Genomic DNA, 21496 nt, shown 5'->3' with positions numbered 1-21496 from the left:
TGTGAGAGAGAGAGAGAGAGAGAGAGAGAGAGAGAGAGAGAGAGAGAGAGAGAGAGAAAGAGAGAGAGGACCTGATTCTACATATTCTACATATACCTTTTCAGAATTTCTAAGTTAATTTTTCCAAAAACTGTATGGGAAAAAATTTGGCATCATTTTATTAACAAAAATGTCAAGGCTTAAGTCCCAAATGAGGCAGTAACATTCAAGAACTTGAATAAAGCATCACCATGTCCACTTTTCTCTTTTTAGCAGTGTGCTGGTTGGTTTATGTAAACTTGACAGAAATGTAGACACATCTAAGAAGAAGTAATCTGTAGTGTCATTTTGATTTTGTTTGTAATCTAACAAATAAAGCTTGCCTGAATATCAGAGTGTAGAGCTAAATTACTAGTTAGCCACTGAGGCCAAGCAATGGTGGCACACACCTTTAATCCTAGCACTTGGGAGACAGAGGGGGGCAGATCTCTGAGTTCAAGGCTGCTTTGTACAACAAGATTGAATCTGTCTTAAAGAGAAACAAAATTCACACAGAGGAGATCCCACTACTTGGGATTATATGCCTTTAATCCCAACATTATGGAAGTAGACACTGGAATGATATGGCTGGGCAGAGAAAAGAATTTAAGTGGGGAGACACAGGAGCTTAGATGCAGTCTGAAGATTCGTATAGACAGGATCACCCCTTTGGCCTGTGCATTGGGAGAGGTAAGAACTCTTTATGGCTTAGTTCTGCACTCTGATCTTCAGGCAAGTTTTATTTGTTAGCTCACAAACAAAATATCACTATAGGAATCTTAATTGAGAAAATGCCTTCATAAGACTGTTCTATAGGCTACTCAGTGGAGTATTGTCTGATTAATGATGGATGGGAACAACCCAGTTTACCTTGGGAAGTGCCATTTCTGGGCAGGTGGTCCTTGAATGTATAAGAAAGCAGGCTGAGCAAGCAATGAGGAGTCGGCCAGCAAGCAGGAACTGTCCATAGTCTGTTGATTGAGGTTTTCTGTCCTGCCCAGTTCCCACAATCGTTAAGTCCCAAAGAAATCACACAGAGGTCTACATTAGTTATAAACTGATTGTCCCATTATCTCAGGCTTCTTATTAACTCTTATAACTTATATAGCCCATTATTAGCCCATTATTCTTGTCTATATTAACCATGTGGCTCACATCTTGCTTCTTCTGTGGTCTGGTCAGGACTGCAGAGAAATGGGCTTCCTTCTTTTCAGAATTCTCCTGTTCTCATTGACCCACCTGTACTTCCTGTCTGATTGTCCTGCCCATACTTCCTGCCTAGCTGCTGGCCACTCAGTGTTTATTTAAAATAGAATTTCAGAATACAGGCCATTCTCCCACACCAATAGTCTCTGCTTCAGTTCCTGTTTCCAGGTTCCTGCTTGAGTTCCCTGATTGGTAGAGTATGACCTGGGAGTTGTAAGAAGAAAGAAACCCTTTCCTTCGCAAGCTGCTTTTGCTCATGGTGTTTCGGTCGCAGCAGTAGAAACCCTGGCTGAGACAGGCAGTCTTTTCCAGTCTCATCTAATTAGCTGTGGTATCCCTCTGCTTGGGATCACTGCATTGACTCTGAGGTGCTTGTGGTTAATGGACCTTTAGGGTGCTCTATTCCAAACTGGGGGTGCACTGGGGAGTGTGAGGCAGAGGCATGCATTTCTGCTTCTGCTACTGGGTACATAACTGGCTTTCATTAAGGCTCTGGTTGTCTGCAGACTGAGTTTGTCCTTCCTGCATGTTTGTTTATTCTCTAAGTATGAAACAGTCCTATCCTTCCATTCCTTGCACACCTACAGATGTTTCCAAGGAATGTAGATTCCCTGAGGATTACCTTTTCTGATGATCAGGCAGACAGACAACACCATCTTGGTTTCTTTTCCAGACACGTACCTGTGTCTGCACATACCTTTCTTCCTAAAAACCAGCTAGCTGCTGCCATTTCCTGCAAGCCACTGAATGATTAAATGATAATGTGCTGCACAAGACTTGAGACCAAGTTGTAAAATTTTAAGAATTAAATATTAATTCCCCACTTCACTCACTCTCTTTGAGATTGTATCTACCAAATTGAATCTTAAGTACCATGTTTTGCAATAATTCAGCCTCTCCTTATGTTCTTATTTGAATAATCAGGGTGATTCTTTGAAGAAGAACATTCTAATTTGAATAGTACTGCCTGTTAACTGACTCTTATAGTGTGTCTTCTACTTAAAATTTTTTTAAAAAACCTATGGCTTTAAATAAACTTGTGTGTGTGTGTGTGTGTGTGTGTGTGTGTGTGTGTGTGTGTGGTGTGTAGTTCAGAGGACAACCTATGGAATTGGTTCTCTCCTTTTACCATTTGGACCCTAGGAAACACATTCAGGCCATCTGGTTTGGTGGCAATGACTTTCCCTCTGAGCCATCTCGTCTACCTCCTACCGACACAATTTTGTCAGTTCATTTACAAGTTTGACAGTTATTTGACGATGAAGTCTATGCAAGCCTTTTTGTGTCCCATAGCATCTTTGTCATGCTGATAGTAGCAAAAGACCATTGAACTACAGAGCAGAGATAGGAGTGCAGGGTTTGCCTTTTTCACTACTTAGCTATGACACTTTGATGACTAAGGTTTCCTCAACTTTAAAATGCTAGCTGTATTTCACTGGCACAGTGAATCATAATTAACCCCAGCTGCATAATTTATGCAAACCTAAAATCACCTGGAATATGGAGTTTCAAATGAAGAACTGCTGGATCAGTTTGCTCTGTGAGCGTGTGTGAGACATGTTCTTTTCTTTAAAATTTCTATTTAGATTTATTTATTTTATTTTATGCATGTGAGGATTTTGTCTGCACGTATGTATGGGTACCATATGTGTCCCTGGCACCCATGGAGGTCAGATTTCCTGGAACTGGAGTTATGGATAGTTGCAAACCACCATATATATGCTGAGAACCAAACCCAGGTCCTCTGTAGGAGCAGCAAGGTCTCTTAGCCACCAAGTCGTCTCTCTAATCTTCTGTGAGGCATTGCATTAATAGATAATTGATACAGGAGGGCTCAGGCAGTTGTGGGTGCTGGCATCCCGAGGATGGGCCAAGGGTACATAGGAAAGGAATAAGCCAGGGACAGCAAATGAAGCAGCAGTGTTCCATGGCCTCTGCTTTAGTTCCTGTATTGAGATCTCTTAGCTTCTCTTGATGGTTCACTGTGATCTATGAGGCCAAGAAACCCTTTTCTCCCCACATTGGCTTTGGCCAGCGTTTTATCTTAGGGTCATAAAGCAAGCTAGGACTAAGGGGGAGGATCACATGGGGTAATGGCACGGAAGTAGATGACCTGTTATAATTGTGCAGTGCATCTCGGAGATGTAGATTTTTACTTTTCTTAGCACAAAAGTAGTAGCTAAAGGAGAGGACACAGAACATTGTTTTGTAGGTAAGGAAGACAATTGACACCCCAAATTACTTAATTTGCCTTTCCAGGGATCAAAGTCAGCATAAGTGTCTCAACAATTTTGCAACATTAATGCCCTTAGGTTTTAGGCTGTTGCTCTGTTTAAGGAATTGTTAGAAATTTCATGAGAAAAAAGGGAGCTGTTAAAATTCTTAGAGACTTACGTATAGTGCTGTCTCTATTTTATGATTTTTTTTAATCATAAAAGACAAAGTGGTTGAGGTCCCAGGTCCAGAAGTAAATATAGTCTTCTTGATACAGGAGGAGAGATCCTGTTCCTTGGGATGGCAAGGCTGACGAATGACACCGATCTGGATGTACAAATCCGTGTGCAAAACACCTCTGCTCAGGTCCTCACACAGACAGCTTGGGGACTGGAGGCGCTGCTGCCCCCACTGCCGACTGGCATACACACGATTTCAGTCTTCATTAATGGAGTCAGCATTCGTGCCCAGGGGTAAGGTTAACTGGGGGTCTGTTTGGTGATCAGCAATTCACTTGGCATCGTCCATCTTGAGTTGGGTGTCTTCTTTGTTCCCTGTAAAGTGAGGTGATGAGGGTCTGAGAATTATAAACATACGAATGAATCTCGAAGCCTTGTGGGCGGTTCACTCCTTAGACCAACAGATGAGAAATGTTGTCTTCCTTGTGTGGGGAAAGGGGAATTAGAAGTCAGTGGAGGTGGGGATGGGTGGGCCTCTGCCTAAAGAAGGCAAGCCTGTGGTGGAGCACTTTATTAAGACTATGTCTTGTGTGTTGGATAAATGATTTGTAATAATTGAATTCACTATGCCTCCTGCCTCACCTTCTTCTCCCCTGTACTCCCGAATCACTCTAGATTTTCTCTAGAAGTTCTCTCTCCTTCATCTAGAAAGTATCTAACCTGTGTGTGACTGATGTCGCCCCTGAGACTTTCCCAGGACAGCGCCCCGCCTGTCCCTCCACTGTCTTTTTTTTCTGTTTGATCAGAATCACTGTCATTTGCTCCCCCCTTTACAAGTGTGTCTCCATTCTGTTCTGCTCATCTCCAGGGTATTTTCTAACACGGACTGTTTTCTCTAGGGTTGATCTCCACATCCAATACCTCACTGAAGTTTTCAGCGTGGAACCTTGCTCTGGGTCTCTTCTGGGTGAGTGGTTCCTATGCCACACGTTATTTGTCCAGCAAGTTGGTTTACTGAATATTTAGATTTCATCCCTGGACTAATGGGCTGGTGAGGGCAGGGCTGCAGGCATCAGGGCAAGATATTTCCCTTCGTTCTCAGACGATCACTGCTCTTTCGTGAGGTGGGAAGAGTTGTGGGACTTCAGCTCTGTGAGTTCCAGAAATAAGAGAGAATAAAAAGGAGAGAGGGCTGGCTGGCTTTTATTTCTACAGGAAATGTCAAAACATCCAGTGGACACCACACTCAAGCAGGTATTAGGAAGGGACGGGCCAGCCTTCTGCAGTAGTGTTTTAGATACTGCCTGTGGGAGGAGAGGAGGGGGCGCCTCAGTCTCTTCGCTGTCCTCTAAGGATGCAAGACAAAGGAGAAAGACAGAAACACAAGCAGAGTAGTGAAGAGTAAGAGCAGTGTAGAGTGTTCTGCCAGATAGTGGAACAGATGGAAAGAAAATGAAAGAATTGGATTTTTCATTCGCATATTAGTAGGGAGTAGTATAGCCTTCTGAGACATCCAAAGGTATTCTAAAATTTTGCCTTAAACACTAGAAAGTATCCCACTTGGGGTTTGATGGTCGTGATTAAGATCACCTGTTGCTCCTGCAGAGAGGACTTGGCTCAGTTCCCAGCTCACATGGGTCGGTAACTCCAGTTTCGGAGCATCTGTCATGTCCTCTCTCTGGCCTCCATGGGCACAGGATACAGTGGTACACAGACATACATGCAGGCAACATGCCCGTACATGTAACATAAAAATAAATAAAGTTTTAAAGGTATTCTTATAAAACAATTTGAATTGCTTTGCTGCTATGTGAATTTTGTCCTGTCTGAGCATTGGCCAATGCTCACAAATTTAGCCATGAGGGGGATGAAATTTGTGTATACCGCTTTCCACTTAACTGCATCACATCTGTACAGGGGCTGCGGTTCCTATTTGGAATATCAGCTTTTACATGTGTGTGTGTGTGTGTGTGTGTGTGTGTGTGTGTGTGTCTGTCTGTCTGTCTGTCTGTCTGTCTGTTTCTCTGAGCACATTCCAGCAGGCATGAAGAGGTCAGAGTTCAGTTCTCTCACCATATGGGTCCTCTTCAGGAACTGACCTCTGGTTGTCAGACTTGGCTGCAGAGGCATTTAGCTGCCGAGCCTTTCTGCTGGCCAGAATACTGCTTTTAATTTTGTATAATCCTTGTTTAAACTTTAGGTGGAACCATCCTCAGCATTGCAGGAACAGGACTCGGTGGAGACCCGGCTCTGGTTTGGATACTTGTGGACAACCAGACTTGCGATATCGTGACCTTAACTGACATGAATGTCTGGTGTGAGACTCCTCCAGTTGCACTGTCACCTGGGGCAGATGTTCTCAGTGTCTCTGCTTCTGTGGCGATCTGGGTCGGCAACACTTCTTTCCTCCATGGTCCAAGCTTGGTGGAGAAGGGCCTTACCTTCATGTATGAAGCCACAACAACACCAGTGGTCACTGCTCTGTGGGAAGAACTCACGAACGACAGCCTGCGGTTCTACGTGGAAGGAAATAACCTTTCTGACTCAGCCATTCTTTTTGGAACCTTGAAATGTGACCTTGAAGTGCAATCTTTTGTCGAGAACACAAGCTTGTCTGGGTGTTCCTTTCCTCTCTACAGTTTGGAAGCAGGAGTCTATCCTCTCCGAGTTCGTCACAAGTTGATGGGGTTTGCCAATATGTCTGCAGTGCCCCAGAAATTTGAGTTGTCACCGCGGATAAAGGCCATCTTCCCAACACGTGGTTCTGTGTGTGGTGGGACCATACTCACTGTGAAGGGCGTGGCCTTCAATTCAAGAAGGAGGTCAGTTCATGTTGACCTTTCGGGCCCTTTTGCTTGTGTGATTTTGAGTTTAAGAGGCCACACAGTCCTATGCCAGACCAAGTTGGTGGGCTACCACTTTTCTGCAGTGTCGTTTGCTCTAAATGTCACAGTTGTGGTCAATGGGCTGGCCAGCAAGTGTGCAGGGAACTGTACACTCTTCCTGCAGGAAGAAGCGACACCTACTGTGGATGTCTTGATTGCAAGCCTCAATGGTTCTATAACCACGGTGCTGATGAGATGCCAACAGTTAGGTACCACTGATGCTGCACTAACAGTGTTTGTGGATGATCAGCTTCCTTGCCACACAACTTTCTTCAATACCAGCCATGTGGCTTGCCAGATGAGTAACTTGACCCCAGGGCTCCACTACCTGTCAGCTGTTCATACACACACTGGTTATGCTTGCCTGGATAGTGTTTCTAGAAACTTCTTCATTGCGCCTCAGGTGTTTGACTATTTTCCTAAGAATTGCAGCATCCACGGTGGAAATCTCTTGACCATAAAAGGCACAGCTCTTAGGGGACGGAATGCTACATTTGTCTATGTTGGCCAGCGGGTTTGTCTCACAGTGAACATCAGTTATGAGCTCATCCAGTGCATCATTCCGGCAGGAAGTGGCTCTGTGGCCCTGGACATACAGGTGGATGGAGTTTTGTGCCACGCGGGACTCATTGGTTACAGCAGTGTCTTTACTCCGGAACTTCTTTCTGTTTCACAGAGTCATGACATCTTAACCTTTTCAGTCGCCCAGATCTCAGGGGCTGCAAATGTGGTCATTTTCATCGGGAAGTCACCATGCATGGGTGTCTCTGGGAACCGTACAGTTCTCCAGTGCATGGTTCCTTTACTTCCTGCTGGGGAGTATCCGGTCACAGGCTATGACCACAGCAGAGGCTGGGCCTCTTCGGCTCTCATTCTGGAGCAGAGAGCGACTGTGACCTCAGTGACTAAAAACTTTGGTAAGTAGAAAAGATGAGATAGAACACACTCTCTATAAAGCAAATTAACTGTTACTGTCAGTTTTAGGAAGGAGAGTACCAATATCACTATAGGGTAGAAGGAACAAAGAGCTGGGAGACTTCTTGTAGCCACAGCTTCTTCTTCAAGCCAGTTTTTGTGACATTTTGTTGATCTATCTTCATTTTCCATCAGGGAAATTTCACATATTCCCTAAGTATTTGATTGTATTTTACTTTAATGCATCAACTTCACTGGGCATGTGTTTTAAATTTAATAATATAATTTGCTAAAGCTCATTATTTTATTATATAAATGTATTCACCTATTTTAGACATATGCTGATTTGTATTATATTTTTATTTTTTAAAATTGTTTTTATTGAGGTATACATTTTTTCTTCACTGCCCTCCCTACCTCTCCCCTTCCTTTCTACCCTCTCTCATGATCCTCGTGTTTCCAATTTACTCAGGAGATCTTGTCTTTTTCTACTTCTCATGTAGATTAGATCCTTGTATGTCTCTCTTAGGGTCCTCATTGTTGTCTAGGTTCTCTGGGATTGTGATTTGTGGGCTGCTTTTCTTTGCTTTGTGTCTACAAGCCACATATTATATTTGCCTTTCTGGGTTTGGCTTATCTCACTCAATATGTTGTTTTCTAGATCCATCCATTTACCTGCAAATTTCAAGACATCACTATTTTTTTGCTGCTGATTTGTGTTATTTAAAACATTTAACAGGATTAATTTTTGCCATTTTGTAACAGTTTACACATGAATTTCTACTCCACTAATAATGTGCCAGTGGCACAGTACAAGTGAGCTGGTTAAAGTTAAAAGATATTTGTTTTCTATTTCATGTGCATGCATGTATGCCTGAGTGCATATATGTTCTTCACATGTACTCAAGGTACCCATGGAGGCCAGAACAGGGCACCAGATCTCTAGAAACTGGCATTATAGGCAGCTGTGAGCTGCTCATTGTGAGCGCTGCAACCAAATTCAGGTCCTCTTGAAGAGGACCGAGTGCTCTGAACCACTAAACCATCTCTGTGGCCTCCAGTTTTATATTTCCTTTCAGGGACACTGACATTTGTCTAGTTAATTTTTTTCCCTTTAAGGTGTCTATTCACTTACTCTGCTGAGATAGCTTAAGTCTGTAAGAAAAAAACAACAACAAAAAACAAACATAAAGGAAATCATTCAATCCAAATCAGAGGGGTGATACCCATAAGACACTTCAGCTGAGTGGGGTGCTGATGGGGTCAGGGTCTGTGTTAGAGGCAGTGGTTAATGGAGCTAATGTAGCCCTGTTTCTTCTAAGATTTGGCTTCCTTGCTTATAAAGGGTTTGGGCTGGCTAGATCATTAGCTCCTCTCCCTACACCCCGAGACACCATGGTTTTTAGGGCGAATGAGCACTGTAAAAAACACCTACAGCAGGAGACAGCAGGTGCTTCTAGAAGGACCTCCATCCCTCCAGTGGGATGAGGGCAGGGGAGGCTGAAGCTCCTCCTCTCTAAGTGTTCCAGCTATCTGGACTAGTCTTTCCAACCCCCAAACCTTAAAATATGTTTTTACTGTAATACCCATCAATAGTGATGAAAAGAGAGAATTCTTTGGCGGTTTTAGATATTAATTTTTCACACTGAGAAAAATTGTATGATAAGATTCTAGATACCTATCAAAATGCTACAGGATCTATGGTTTCGAAAGATACCTGTGCTGTAATTTTAAGTAAATTACACAGTTTCAAGATAATATGTACATAACGACCCCTTTTAATATACTGTATCTATGCATTATATATACACGCATTACACACAGAGATGGACACAGAAGGCGTATTTGGTAATGCGTCACAGAAACTTTAAGATACATGGATTTCTCTGGAGATTCTTTTAGGTGGTTGTGGGAACTTAAACTTTTGTTTCCATTTTATGCTTTTTTTGTATAAAAATAAATTTTCATATAGAAAATTTAAAAGCTGTAAATCCCCACTAGTTATATAAAGAAAGTGACTACATTTTTTTTTTAAAGCTCCCAATCGAACAGCAAACTGCAGGTGAGAGCCAAGCAGAGAACCTGGAGATGCTGGGATCAGTTATACACCTTCTGTGGGGGTTGAGAAAATTGCACAGTGAGAAAGTGAAGGTTAAGCTTTGTGTGCAAGATTTGCCTCCTAAATAACGAGCTTGGGATTTTGTCTCTGAAGGCTGCCTGGGTGGAAGTCTTTTGCATGTGTTTGGAGCAGGATTTTCTCCAGGGAAGATCTCAGCTGCCGTGTGTGGTGCTCCGTGCCAAGTCTTGGCTAATGCAACAGTGTCTGCCTTCAGCTGCTTGGTTCTGCCCCTGGATGGTGAGCAAAAGACTACACATTTATGTGAAGATCATAGTCTTTGGATTTTTCTGTTTCTGCTTTAGTACCGTATTAATGACAGCATGAAGTAGAATTTTCTCTTTTCTACCAAAAATGGTAGATGCCAGGGCCCTAGGAGATGGCTTAGTGGGTAAATTGCGGGCCGTGTAAGAAGAGGGCTCATGTTCAGAACTTCTGCCCCCCCCCCCATGATGAAGCTGGCCATAGCGGTTCGTGACTATGACTCCACAGTGGGCAGAGGTGCAGAGACAGGTGGATCCCCAGAACTTGCTGGGTAGGCACTCTGACTGAGAGGTGAGCCCTAGCTTCAATTAACCTGCCCCCCAAAATAAAGTAGAGAGAGAAGAAGACACCTGTAGCCTACTGCTGGCCTCCACATGTAATTGCGTGCATACAGCTAGAAGAGTATACACATGCACACACATTGAAACACACACATATACCACATATATGCATAGAACACACACACATAGACAAAAGACTGCTAACGGCCTTCTCATTGGGCAACTCTTGAATATTGGTTTTGTACTCAGCTCCTTGATTCTTTTAGGCAAGACTTGCCAGTCACATTGTTCTCTTTTCCCTCAATGCTGAGTTAAAGCCATGATAGCGCAATGCTTTAAGAGACGGCCATCATGTAAATTGCATAACGTGAAGCCCTGTCTTTATGGAGGGAGGGAGGAGTGTGCAAAGATTGAGGCTTCCTAACTCGTGGTAACTGCCTGTTGAGCTTCAAGGGGAAACTCCCTACAGGAGGAAATGACTTTATGATCACAGGGCCATGCTGCTTTTGAGAGAGCCTCAGTTAAGTCGGATGAGTGTTCTGTTTGTGTATTCCTGTGTGCTAAGCCTTTGTACTTTGGAAATCACACTGTGTCCTTCAGGATGGACAGATACGCTATGCTCTCTCTGTGCTGGTTTAGTTCATGTCTCCCTTCCTACATCTTTCCCCCTGAAATTTGAATATGGTCTTAGATTTATAAAGTGGTGGATATGGAATTCCACCTGAATTTGGGCAATGATTCTACGGGATGTGATTCTATCATGATGGTGAATTATACTGCATCATAGGCAGGAAGAAAGGGGAAGAAGGAAGGGGAGAGGGAGGGAGAGAAGAGTAAAGAAGGGGATGTGAAGAAAATCCTGGTTTACCATTGCAGGAGCAGTTTTCTATTTCCATCAGGTATATAAGCTGAGCTCGAGGAAGGGGAGACCAACTCCACAGTAAGAAACCTAAGGTACAAGAGCTGTTTTATCATTATCTGATCTGTGGCTACTCCTCCAATGCACCAAACAGTGTCCACCCAGAGTGTGTGCAAGATTTCTCTAATGTAAAATTAAACAAAAGAGTTAGGTAACGGTGGAAATGAAGCAATGATTACTTCGTAGGCTTTAATTTTGGTGTAGAGTTTCATTTATTTTTATTTTCTGGCAGTGAGTGTTTTGCCTGTATGCATATATACATGTATGTATGTGTGCATGTACGTCCTATGCATGTTTGGTGATTGTGGAGGTTAGAAGAGAGCATCAGATCACCAAACTGTGAGATCACGTGAGCCCTGCCTAGTTGATTCTATGGCCCATGCTCTCCGGTGTCCTTGACCTCTCTGACTCCTTCGATCTTTCTTCCCCCTCTTCCATGGTGTTCCCTGAACTCTGGCCATGGGTCTCTGCTTCTGTTCTGTTCCCAACTATTGCTTGACTTTGTTTTTTTTTTTTTGAGACATGTTTGGTTCTATTCTAGGTCTCTGGGCCATCCAGCCTCTGGTTCCTGGTCATCTAGGAAGTTTCAAGTGAGGGCTCCCTCTACATTGCTATCTAGCCTTAATCCATAGTAGTCTGATAGGACGGAGGGTGTTATTTCAATTTTCTTACATTTGTTGAGACTTGCTTTGTGTTCAAGTACGTGGTCAGTTTTAGAGAAAGTTCTGTGAGCTGCTGAAACGAAGGTATATTCTTTTGTGTTTGGGTGAAATGCTCTGTAGGTATCTGTGAGGCCATTTGGCTTATACCATCTGTTAGTTCTGGTATTTCTCTGTTTAGATTTGTACACTGGTGAGAGCGGGATATTGAAGTCTCCCACTATCACTGTGTGCGGGCCAATATGTAATTCACTATCACTGTGTGCGGGCCAATATGTAATTCAAACTGTAGTAGTGTTTCTTTCAGAAGTGTGGGTGCCCTCGTGTTTGGGCCACAGATGCTAAGAACTTAAATGTCATTTTTGTGGATTTTTACCTGTGATGAGTATGTAGTCTCCTCCATCTCTTTTGATTAATTTTGATTTGAAGTCTCTTTTGTTAGACATTAAAATGACTACTCCAGCTTGTTTCTTAAGTTCATTTGCATAGAATATTATCTCTTTTGAAAACCTTATGCTGAGGTAATAATATCTATCCTTGATGTTGAGGTGTATTTCTTGTATGCAGCAGAAGAATGAATCCTGCTTTTATATATATTCTGTTAGTCTCTGTTTTTTCTTTGTTGAGAAATTGAGTCCATTGATATTAAGAGTCAATGACCAATGATTGTTAATCCCTGGTATTTTGTTGCTGTTGGTGGTGCTAGTGTGTCTCTGTGTGTTTCCCTTCTTTTGGTTTTGCTGGTTGAGATTTTTTTGTGTGTGTTTTATGGGTGTATTTAACCTCCTTGGGTTGGAGTTTTCCTTCTGGCACGTTCTGTAGGGCTGGTTTTGTAGACAGATATTGTTTAAATTTGACTTTATTATGGAATATCTTATTTTATCCATCTATGGTGATTTAAAAAAATTGCTGGGTATAATGATCTGGGCTGGCGTCTGTGATCTCTTAGACCTTCAGAACATCTGTCCAGGCCCTTCTGACTTTTAGAGGTTTTTAGAGTATCCATTAAGAAGTCTGGTGAATGCTGATAGGGCTGCCTTTCTAGGTTACTTGGTCTTTCTCCCTTGCAGCTTTTTAACATTCTTTCTTCTGTATGTTTAGTGTTTTGATTATTATATGGTGAGGGGGCTTTCTTTTCTGATCCAACCTCTTTGCTTCATATACATTTATAGGCAAATAGTTCTTTAGGTTAGGAAATTTTCTTCTATGATTTTGTTGAAAAAAATTTGGGGGCCTTTGAGCTAGGATTCTACTCCATTGACTATTCCTATTATTCTTTGGTTTGGCCTTTTTTTTTTTTTAGTGTGCCAGATTTCCTGGATGTGTTGAATCATAAATTTTTAAATTTAGCATTTTTTTTGTATCCGTTTCTTCTATCGTATCTCCAATGGCTGATATTCTTTCTTCCATCTCTTGTATTAGTGAAGCTGGTCTCCAGAGTTCCTGTTCATGTTCTTAAATTTTTCATTTCCAGAATTCCCTCAGTCTGTGTTTTCTCTTCTTTTATATGTCCTTTTTTAGGTCTTGAACAATTTTATTCATTCTTTTCAACTGTTTGTTTTTTCTTGCCTTTCTTTAAGGGATTTATTAACTTCCTCTTATTGTTTGCTTATGTTTGCCTGGATTTCTTCGAAGGATTTATTCATTTTCTCCAATTGTTTGTGCTTTCCTGGGTTTCTTCAAGGCATTTATTCCTTTCCTCTTTAAGAACCTCTATCATCTACTTATAGTTGCTTTTAATGTCTTTTTCTTGTGCTTTGGCTATGTTGGAATCCTCAGCGCCTCTTGTGGTAGGATAGTTGGTCTTCAGGCAGTTGTGGCCTGTAGTTGAGCAGGGGGTTTCTGCCTGAAATGGGGGCTGGTACACAGTGGCAGGGGTGGGAAGAGCTGGGGTGTGATGATCTCTGGGATCCACAACAGGTGTGGACGCTGGAGAAAGAGGCTGCAGCTGGTGTTGCAGCGCTAGGGAAGACCCTGAACTTTGGGTCTTGGGGGACAGAGAGAGCCTCTTCGGGTTTTTTTTATTTTTAAAACTTTCTCATATAGTTATTATGAGTTAGTAAACTTTGGAACTCTTTGGTTATCTTAAAACATTGCACCTTATCCAGAAGTACTGAGGAAAAAAAAAATCAATGACGTGATCAGGGTCAGGTAAATTTTTGATATCATAAGTTGGAAAATGCACATTGGAAATATTAAGTTGCTATGTCATAAAGTATTTTATTAAGTTTTAGAAATTGAGAATCAATTATTTGTATTTTGAAAGGAGCAATACAGTAATTAAAGGCTGTAAGTCTTATCATGGCCACTAGGTGTCACCAAACACTCATCAATTGCACAAACGCAAATTGCTTTTTAGTTTTTAAAAAATATAACAACTTTAAAAAGACCCTTATTCTTATGGTCTGTGAGCACCTACTCCAGAGTTCTTTACATTCAGGTGGAGGTGTGGGGAGTCTGGAACCTTTTGAAGCTGGCTAAAGCAAATGCTGTGTGTATAATTGCATTTTCATTTCTTCCTGTGAAGGTGTGCCCGGAATAGACATAAAGTGGCTAAGGGGCCGGTGCTTGCGAAACTGTTATGGTTCACCTGGATTCTCTTGCTTTAAAGGATTGCGTAGAATCAGCATCTTTGGAAATCTCTTTCTTTCAGAGATGTCAGAGGAGCAGCCCTCACGCCTGCATCCAGGCTGCCATTCTCAGAGAACCCATCTTTCTACATCGCTAGCACTGCCCTCCTGAACTGTTCCAGTATTAACCAGCCAATGGCCTTTGGAAAGTTACCCCATGCTTGTGTACTAAGACAGCGGAGTGTACCTGTGCCCTGGAGCGACTTTTGCAGCATAGCCTACGAATTTGTTAGACATGTAGATTCTCAGGATTCATGTTGTCTGAAACTTTATACAGAAACATTTTGACGTTCCTTCTTTGGTTTCCTACACTGTTGCCTAGCGAAGGTTCCAAAACCAGGTAGCTTGTGGTATTAAGCAAGGTTTAGACACACTGGGGAGCATCACTGATGTCTGCCTATTATTAACATCATAGTGCTTTCTGTTGAACACTGCTCCCTCCCCCACCTCTCTCTCTCTGTCTCTGTACACATGTGGTGAGCATGGATGGCTATGGCATATGTGTCTGTTCTGTGTGATGCTATTTCTAAGGGAGTAGGAGAGAGATGAACTAATGCCTTTTCACCCCAGATACGGAACCTCTAACAGTCCAGGCACACATACCATTCAAGTCTAGTTTGGTGAACCAAATAGTTTCATTGGGGTTATTCACAGTAGTGTGGGTGAGGGCCTACTTGCAGAAACAGAGTCTTCAGGGAGCTCGGCTGGTCTCTCCCTCTTCCAGGAGGCCCACCTTGTCTGAAAGTGTCTCTCTGCAGACCTACTATTAATGCATGCTCAGGGAAAAAGGAAGCCAAAAAACCTTGTCAGTTTTAGGGACTTCCTAATTTTTTTTTTTTAGTAGTTTATTTCCTGAGTTAATGAGCTTGAAATATTTTATCTCCGAGAAAATTTCTATAGAACATTCATGTTTGTGTTCATGTATACAAATCATGTGCTTGTGTGTGTGTGTGTGTGTGTGTGCATTGAGCATACATGCATAGTATGTATGCATGCATTAGTGTGTGCATTAGCATGTTTAGGTACATGCATATGGCAAGCATGCTTCTGTGTTTCTAAACAGACTGCACAGCTGTAGACTCTCTTCCTGCTTACACGGCTTCCTTCTCCTGCAGTTCACTGCCTCACGCTTTTCATTTGGTCTTCTGTTTGTTTATTTTTTGTTAACTTCTCAAATTTAGCAAGGTCACTTTGAGTTCTGTCCATCGGTTTGAAATAGTTTCAGTTTGATTTTGCGTGATAGACGGATGTTTCCGATCCCAGATTACAGATAAATGTCTTAGGAGGCAAACTTTCCTAATTACAGTTTGCTTGTTCCAGTGCCATGGTACGAATGTGTTTCCTTTTTAGAGGATGATGAAGATTGAAAGATAGAGATGAGAAAAGTTCCTTTGCTGCTTTCGGGGTCATCTATCTTGACTGTCCCAAATTACACTTCTAGCCAACGAATACTTTTCCATATGATGGGTGCTGAAGCATCCAGTTAGGTGAATTTCATATTTCATTTTTTGTTTAAAAACGCTCAAGATCTTTGATCTTCAGGTTTTTTACATTTACTTGGATTATACCAAATGACTTTTTCACGGAAACTTTAACTTTTCCATGAGGCATGAAGAGCTAAAGCGATTAAGGGCACAGAGCTATTTAGTGGCAGAACTCGGAATAAGACCCATGGATTTTGATCCCCAGCCTTGGGTGCTTTTCATAATCCACCTTGTCAATTTGCATCCACTTAATCACCTATAATGAATTCATTATTTTATAGGTGTTGAACCTGTTTTTATTTGCCTTGGGGCTTATGAACTAGAAAGTTCTCATGTTTTGTCTCCCCACACGAGAATCCTGCTGTCAGTCATTTTGATTGCAATTATCTGTTCCAAACTCACGCCCAGAGAATGTCCTAGGCGTCAGGTGCTTTGGAATGTAATGGCAACAAGAATAGCATTTGGTGTGATGACATAACTACAAATTCTGCTGTCTGTACTCACCTCATGTGGTCCTTGCTGACAGCACGGTGAGAGGCAGGCAATCATAGCTTCAATCCTGAAGGTCTTGGTAATGTTTGCTGGGTACCTGTGAGGACAGGCTAGCTGCAGACATAGCAAGCCAGAGAGGTTTTTCAGACAGTTCCTATGGAAACACCTCACCAGAAGACATTTGTTCTTCCAATTAAAGGTTTTTTTTTTTTGTTTTGTTTTTGTTTTTTTTTTTGTCACTTTATGTTCTTTTTGTTCTAGAACAAGAGTTCCATTCTCTGGTCGGCCTGCAGCTAGCCCACCGCATGGACCCGACTGGTCCCAGAGTCACCGACCGACTTGATCCCTTTCTTTGCTGAATGCTGGGATCATGCCTGCCTTGTTATTGCTTTTACATCTCTTCCTTGTACCAGAGAGAAAGGGGACAAAGCGTTCACTTTTCTACCTTATGAAATATTACTGGTCATTATGATACAGAGAGAGTTCTATTAAGAAAGGAGTTCCATAAAGAGAGAGAGAAGTCTAGCCACAAACTTGGAGGAGGTAATAATAACTTTTAGAGGACCCTAAAATTCCAGACCAACAGGAAAAAGATGAACTTTCAAAGTTGAAAGATAGTCACATGACAAGAACAGGAATTTCACAGTGGAGACTTGAATTATAATTAGGCATAAACATTTCTCAACCTAAAGAGTAATGATACACATGTGAACTAATGCTGCTGTGTGACACTGTGCTCCTCATCATAAGGAAAAGGTGGGGTCTGACAACCTCAAGTGCCACCAACCGTGTGCAATAGTGAGAACACAAATATAGACAGTAGGAATACAGAAATTGCTTTGGAAGATAAGATGGTAGTTTCTTTTCAAGTTGACCTTGTACCCACAAACTTCTTTCTTTAGAGACACCTTAGAGAAAACTTCGTTCATATCTGCATTGCTTGACCATGTATCTCTTTTTTATTTTTTTGAGAAATGAATCGATAATTTTGTTTTCCTAGGTCAAAGAATGCATCATTCCAGAAATGACATGAGATTTTGAGTTCTTTCCACAGGTTGAGCTAAACTCGTGCTGACTTTTTCCAGTGTCCTTGGCTTCCCTGTGTGACCTGAGGCCTGCAGAAGACAGCTGTGAAGTTAGCAGCCACACCTACATGCGCTGCGATTTGACCATCGCCATAGGGACAAAGAGACTGCCTGGCTCTTGGCCTTACCTCTACTGCTGTGAAGAGAGTCCCCAATGTCTCTTAGCACCAGAGCACCGGGCAGAGCCAGCCTCCCCACCCTTCTCAGGCCTCTTCCTCAGGTAGCTCCATCTTTTACGTCCTCTTTGACATTCCCACCGCTTTTGGCCACTGGGATCCACAGAGCCGGCAGAAAGCACAGGCAGGGTGGATTTGGCCTACGGGCCTCCAACTCTTTCAGAGGGGCCATTCCATCATGGATTCCAGCCAACCTTCATATCAAAGCATCTCTGTCTTTTTCAAGTGCTCAGGAGAACATCTGAAAAATATACCCAGTAAACAGCTCACTTTGTTCTTGCTTAGATTTTAATATTTATCTTCCGATCCAGGGCGACATCTGGTGCATGCCAATGGGGAGAAAGATTAGACGTTATGAAAAACAGAAGGCTTTCCCCCTCTCCTTTTTTTCTTTTCTTTCCAAACAGATTCACAAGTATGAAAAAAAATCTTAGAGAAATCTGGCAGATTGCACAATGTTTATTCAAAAGAAGAGGAGTTATGCCCCAGAATTACTCTAAATCTGGGGTTTAGAGGCCACAAACTCCTAAGGACTTGGAGATTTAAAAATATATATAAAAAGTAATAATATGGCTTTCTAGATTTGACCACTTTCTAACCCAATTTTTAAAAAAGTGAACATGCTGGTAAGTTTGCACGGCCTTAATTTCTGTCAATAGTTCAGTTCCATCGCAGGCTGATATCTTATCACCAAATATAGCCTCGTGTCTTTATTGCTCATCTGGATAGAATGGTTAAAACTGACTTTTTAATGGAGACCGATTTCCTCATTAAGATATAAAACCAAACACGACCAGTTGCCTTCAGTTGCAGAAATAACTAGTCCTTTCCACGGCTGTCTGACTTTGTGAGGTTCTGAGCAGTCTGTCTTGGTGGGAACTTTCCACCAGAGATTTGTGGTCAGTCAGAGGAAAAGAAGCTCTCCCTTGACTGCTGCCCCCTTGAAGGACATGATGTGATTCCGAAAGGGATTATGGGAAGTGAGGGCGTGAAGTCTGTGGTCAGGTGAAGCAGGGTCTCGGAACTCACTACCAGGGTCTCAGAACCCACTATCATATCCACAGATTCTGTGCCACTGATTCAGGGGACTTTGCTTGCATATCCTAAATAGTGCTCTTGGATTCTTCCATGGTCTCCTCTTTAATGTCAGAGGTGGCTGAAGAAACTGTGTCTTAGACCCCCATTGCAACATGTACTGTTTACCTATAAGTATAGTTTCAATATGCTGAGAATCTTGCCCAGTACTCTGGCTATTGCAGCATTCCAAAGTGTATGTGATTTATTGAACTAGAATTCAGAGTTCTTTGACTTAAACACAATCTACACTTCATGCTGAAGAGGACAGGGGAAACACACATGACTCTTGGTGGCTAGTAGGAAAACAGCTTGGTATTGGCATAAAAACTTTGAAGTTTTTTAAGTAGAAATCTAGTTTTGTTTTTGTTTCTTTGATACAGGGGCTCACTTTATAACACTAAGTGACCGGTCTTATGATCTGCCTGCCTGGAAGGTCTATTTCAGACATAATGGCTTTGCGGCCACTTTTAGCAATGACTTTTAAATGGCAAACCTCTCTAGTGAAGTAATCAGAAACAAGTTATAAAAAAACAAAACAAAGCAAAACAAAACACTAAGTTACCAGAAAGGGGGCTAACCCCTCCAGAATAGATGAACCTAAAGAGAGAAGATAGTAGGTTAGTAACAGGCGAGTTAAAGGAAGCCAGAGTGGCTTACATCACTTACTTAACGTTTTGTCATAGAGGCCAGTGAAGAGAGGGATGATGGGTAACCATTTTCCCAATTAACAATGGGAAATGGAGGATTATGGGAATTCAGATAACCCAGCTTGACATTATCCCTGACCATACTGTAGGAGGGGTTATTAACTAGATGACTTATGAGCCCTCAGAAATAAAAGTAGCCGTCTGGGAGCCAACTCACAACTTCATTTCTTTCAGACAGGGTTATAAGTGATTTATGATGTAAACATGGCAGGAGTCCTTCACAAAACAGTCTAAGAATCTCCTCCAACCCAACAGCAGAAAAATAAATAGAAGGAAAGAAGGAGAAAACAAGTTGTACTTGATCAGCCTCATGGAGGCTTGAGCATGGTGCTTTGAAGGCAGCTATTTCTAAAACCCATTTTGTTTTTCTATGTTTAATTTCCACATTTTCAAATATTGCATAACATTTTAGTTTTCTCTATTTTTTAATAATTTAAAATTTGATCTTCAGAAATTTCATAAGCATGTACTATATATTTCAGTCATATCCACCCCAAACTCTCTCCAGTTCCCCATGGGACTCTAACACCTGTCCATTCCAAGCTTTTTTTTTATATATATGAGATGAAATGAAAGTTTATTCCAATAATAGTAATTGTTGAAGAAACAATCTTACCCACGATCTGCCAAATATACTCCCGAAAGTGCCACAAAAACCCCTCATAATTACAAGAGTCACCCTCCCAAAACTGAAAAGAATGTATTTGTTCTTTGGAATATGAAAGTGGGCAAACCAGTGTGATGTCCCATTAAACTTGATGGACTAAAAAGGAAATAAGATTTTCATCTCTGAAGAGCCAAACATTTCCCATGCAGAAGTTTTAGTTTATCCAGCCTGGCGTGGAGCCAAATTACATTCCTTTCCTTTTTAAAATAAATAAACCACTAAGCCCAGTTGGTGCTAACCATCCGTGTATAGGTGTGGGGTCGTTCATGGAAACATAGGCAACACGCCGGCAGCCACACTTTCCTCACTGAGTAACTTCCAAAAGCTGCACAGCTAGGGGTGGGGCTCTAGGAGCCCCTCCCCTATCCCTGCTGGAATTTTGATGGGTTTTATCTTGTGCAGATGGCCACATTCCCATGAGTTCTTATGTGCCATCTCTGGTTCTTACTACTGTCTTTCTACCCTGTGTTTTGGGATGTTCCCTGGACTTTGGGTGGAGGGATGTTGTTATAAAGGACTCACTTATAGCTGAGTACCTAGACTCATTTATCCTCAGCACTTTGACTAGTTATGAATCTCTAAACTAACTACTCACTACCCTCTGTGACCAATGCCGAGAGCAACACAAATCAGTGCAAAAATAAATGGGTAGAAGGCCATTTGACCACTTGACCATTTTTTTTTTTTTAAATAGCCCTATGTTCCGCACTAAGACCCATGACCTCCCACTGTGGTCTTTTTACCAGGTCTATATTTTTTTTAGATCTGATGCTACATTTCAGGAACAAATGTGTTATATTTACGCATTGATTCCATCTGCATTCTGGAGGGTGGTTTTACTAGGTAGACGATGGCATAGGAGTTACAATGCGTTTGAAACATGGGCTCAAACAAGTGAGGTGAAATATTTAGAGTTGAATGTGGATTACAACATCTCAGCCATAATATGCCTAACATCACTGCTGCCCAAACTAGAGCAAGCGTTACATTTATTTGGCACTTACTGTATACTAGGTTCTGTTCCAGCCATCCCATATGCTTCCCTGTACTCAATTTTCCACCACTTTTACAAAGATAGGTGCTAGATTCTTAGTAAGTATTTTATAAAAAGGAAAATAAAGTTTGGTGAGGGCTCTCTTCATTGTCATGTGGAAGATAAGGATCCCCTCTGGCAATCTATTATAATTCACCTGCTTTCATACCTTTGTATGTGAAGGCTGCCCCAAGCCTCCACTGACTGTATACGGCACAGTGAAACCTCAAGTCATTGGAGTGCAGAGACCTGGAGATCCCTACATCTTCAAGTCAACATCAGGCATGCGAAAGAATAGTGTTAGGTGCCATGGGCAGTGGGTTTCTGATTAAAGGAGAACAGAACCCCGGTGGTTAGCCTAAAGTCTATGTTAATTCTGGGTGGTGTGATGTTAAAATACCGTTGACACTCCGTAGGTCTAGGACACAGTTGTTAGGGAAGCTGTATCATTGCTAGGTAAATACAGCCATCATTTCTAGCAAATTGTCT

General features: G+C 41.9%; 1 protein-coding gene across 1 annotated transcript in view; it reads left to right on the top strand.

Annotated features, from left to right (window-relative positions):
* Pkhd1 (PKHD1, fibrocystin/polyductin) overlaps positions 1–21496 on the top strand; it is a 430053-nt gene that overhangs the window by 70527 nt on the left and 338030 nt on the right. The window contains exons 29-33 of the mRNA XM_005369574.2: positions 3716–3911; positions 4517–4584; positions 5818–7419; positions 9630–9773; positions 17348–17567. Of these exons, the coding sequence (XP_005369631.2) occupies positions 3716–3911; positions 4517–4584; positions 5818–7419; positions 9630–9773; positions 17348–17567 (2230 nt within the window). The remainder of the gene's footprint in view (positions 1–3715; positions 3912–4516; positions 4585–5817; positions 7420–9629; positions 9774–17347; positions 17568–21496) is intronic.

This window comes from Microtus ochrogaster, unplaced genomic scaffold (assembly GCF_000317375.1).
Source record: "Microtus ochrogaster isolate Prairie Vole_2 unplaced genomic scaffold, MicOch1.0 UNK52, whole genome shotgun sequence".
In the NCBI taxonomy this organism is placed as follows: domain Eukaryota; kingdom Metazoa; phylum Chordata; class Mammalia; order Rodentia; family Cricetidae; genus Microtus; species Microtus ochrogaster.
This window is presented reverse-complemented; position numbering and strand designations above follow the sequence as displayed.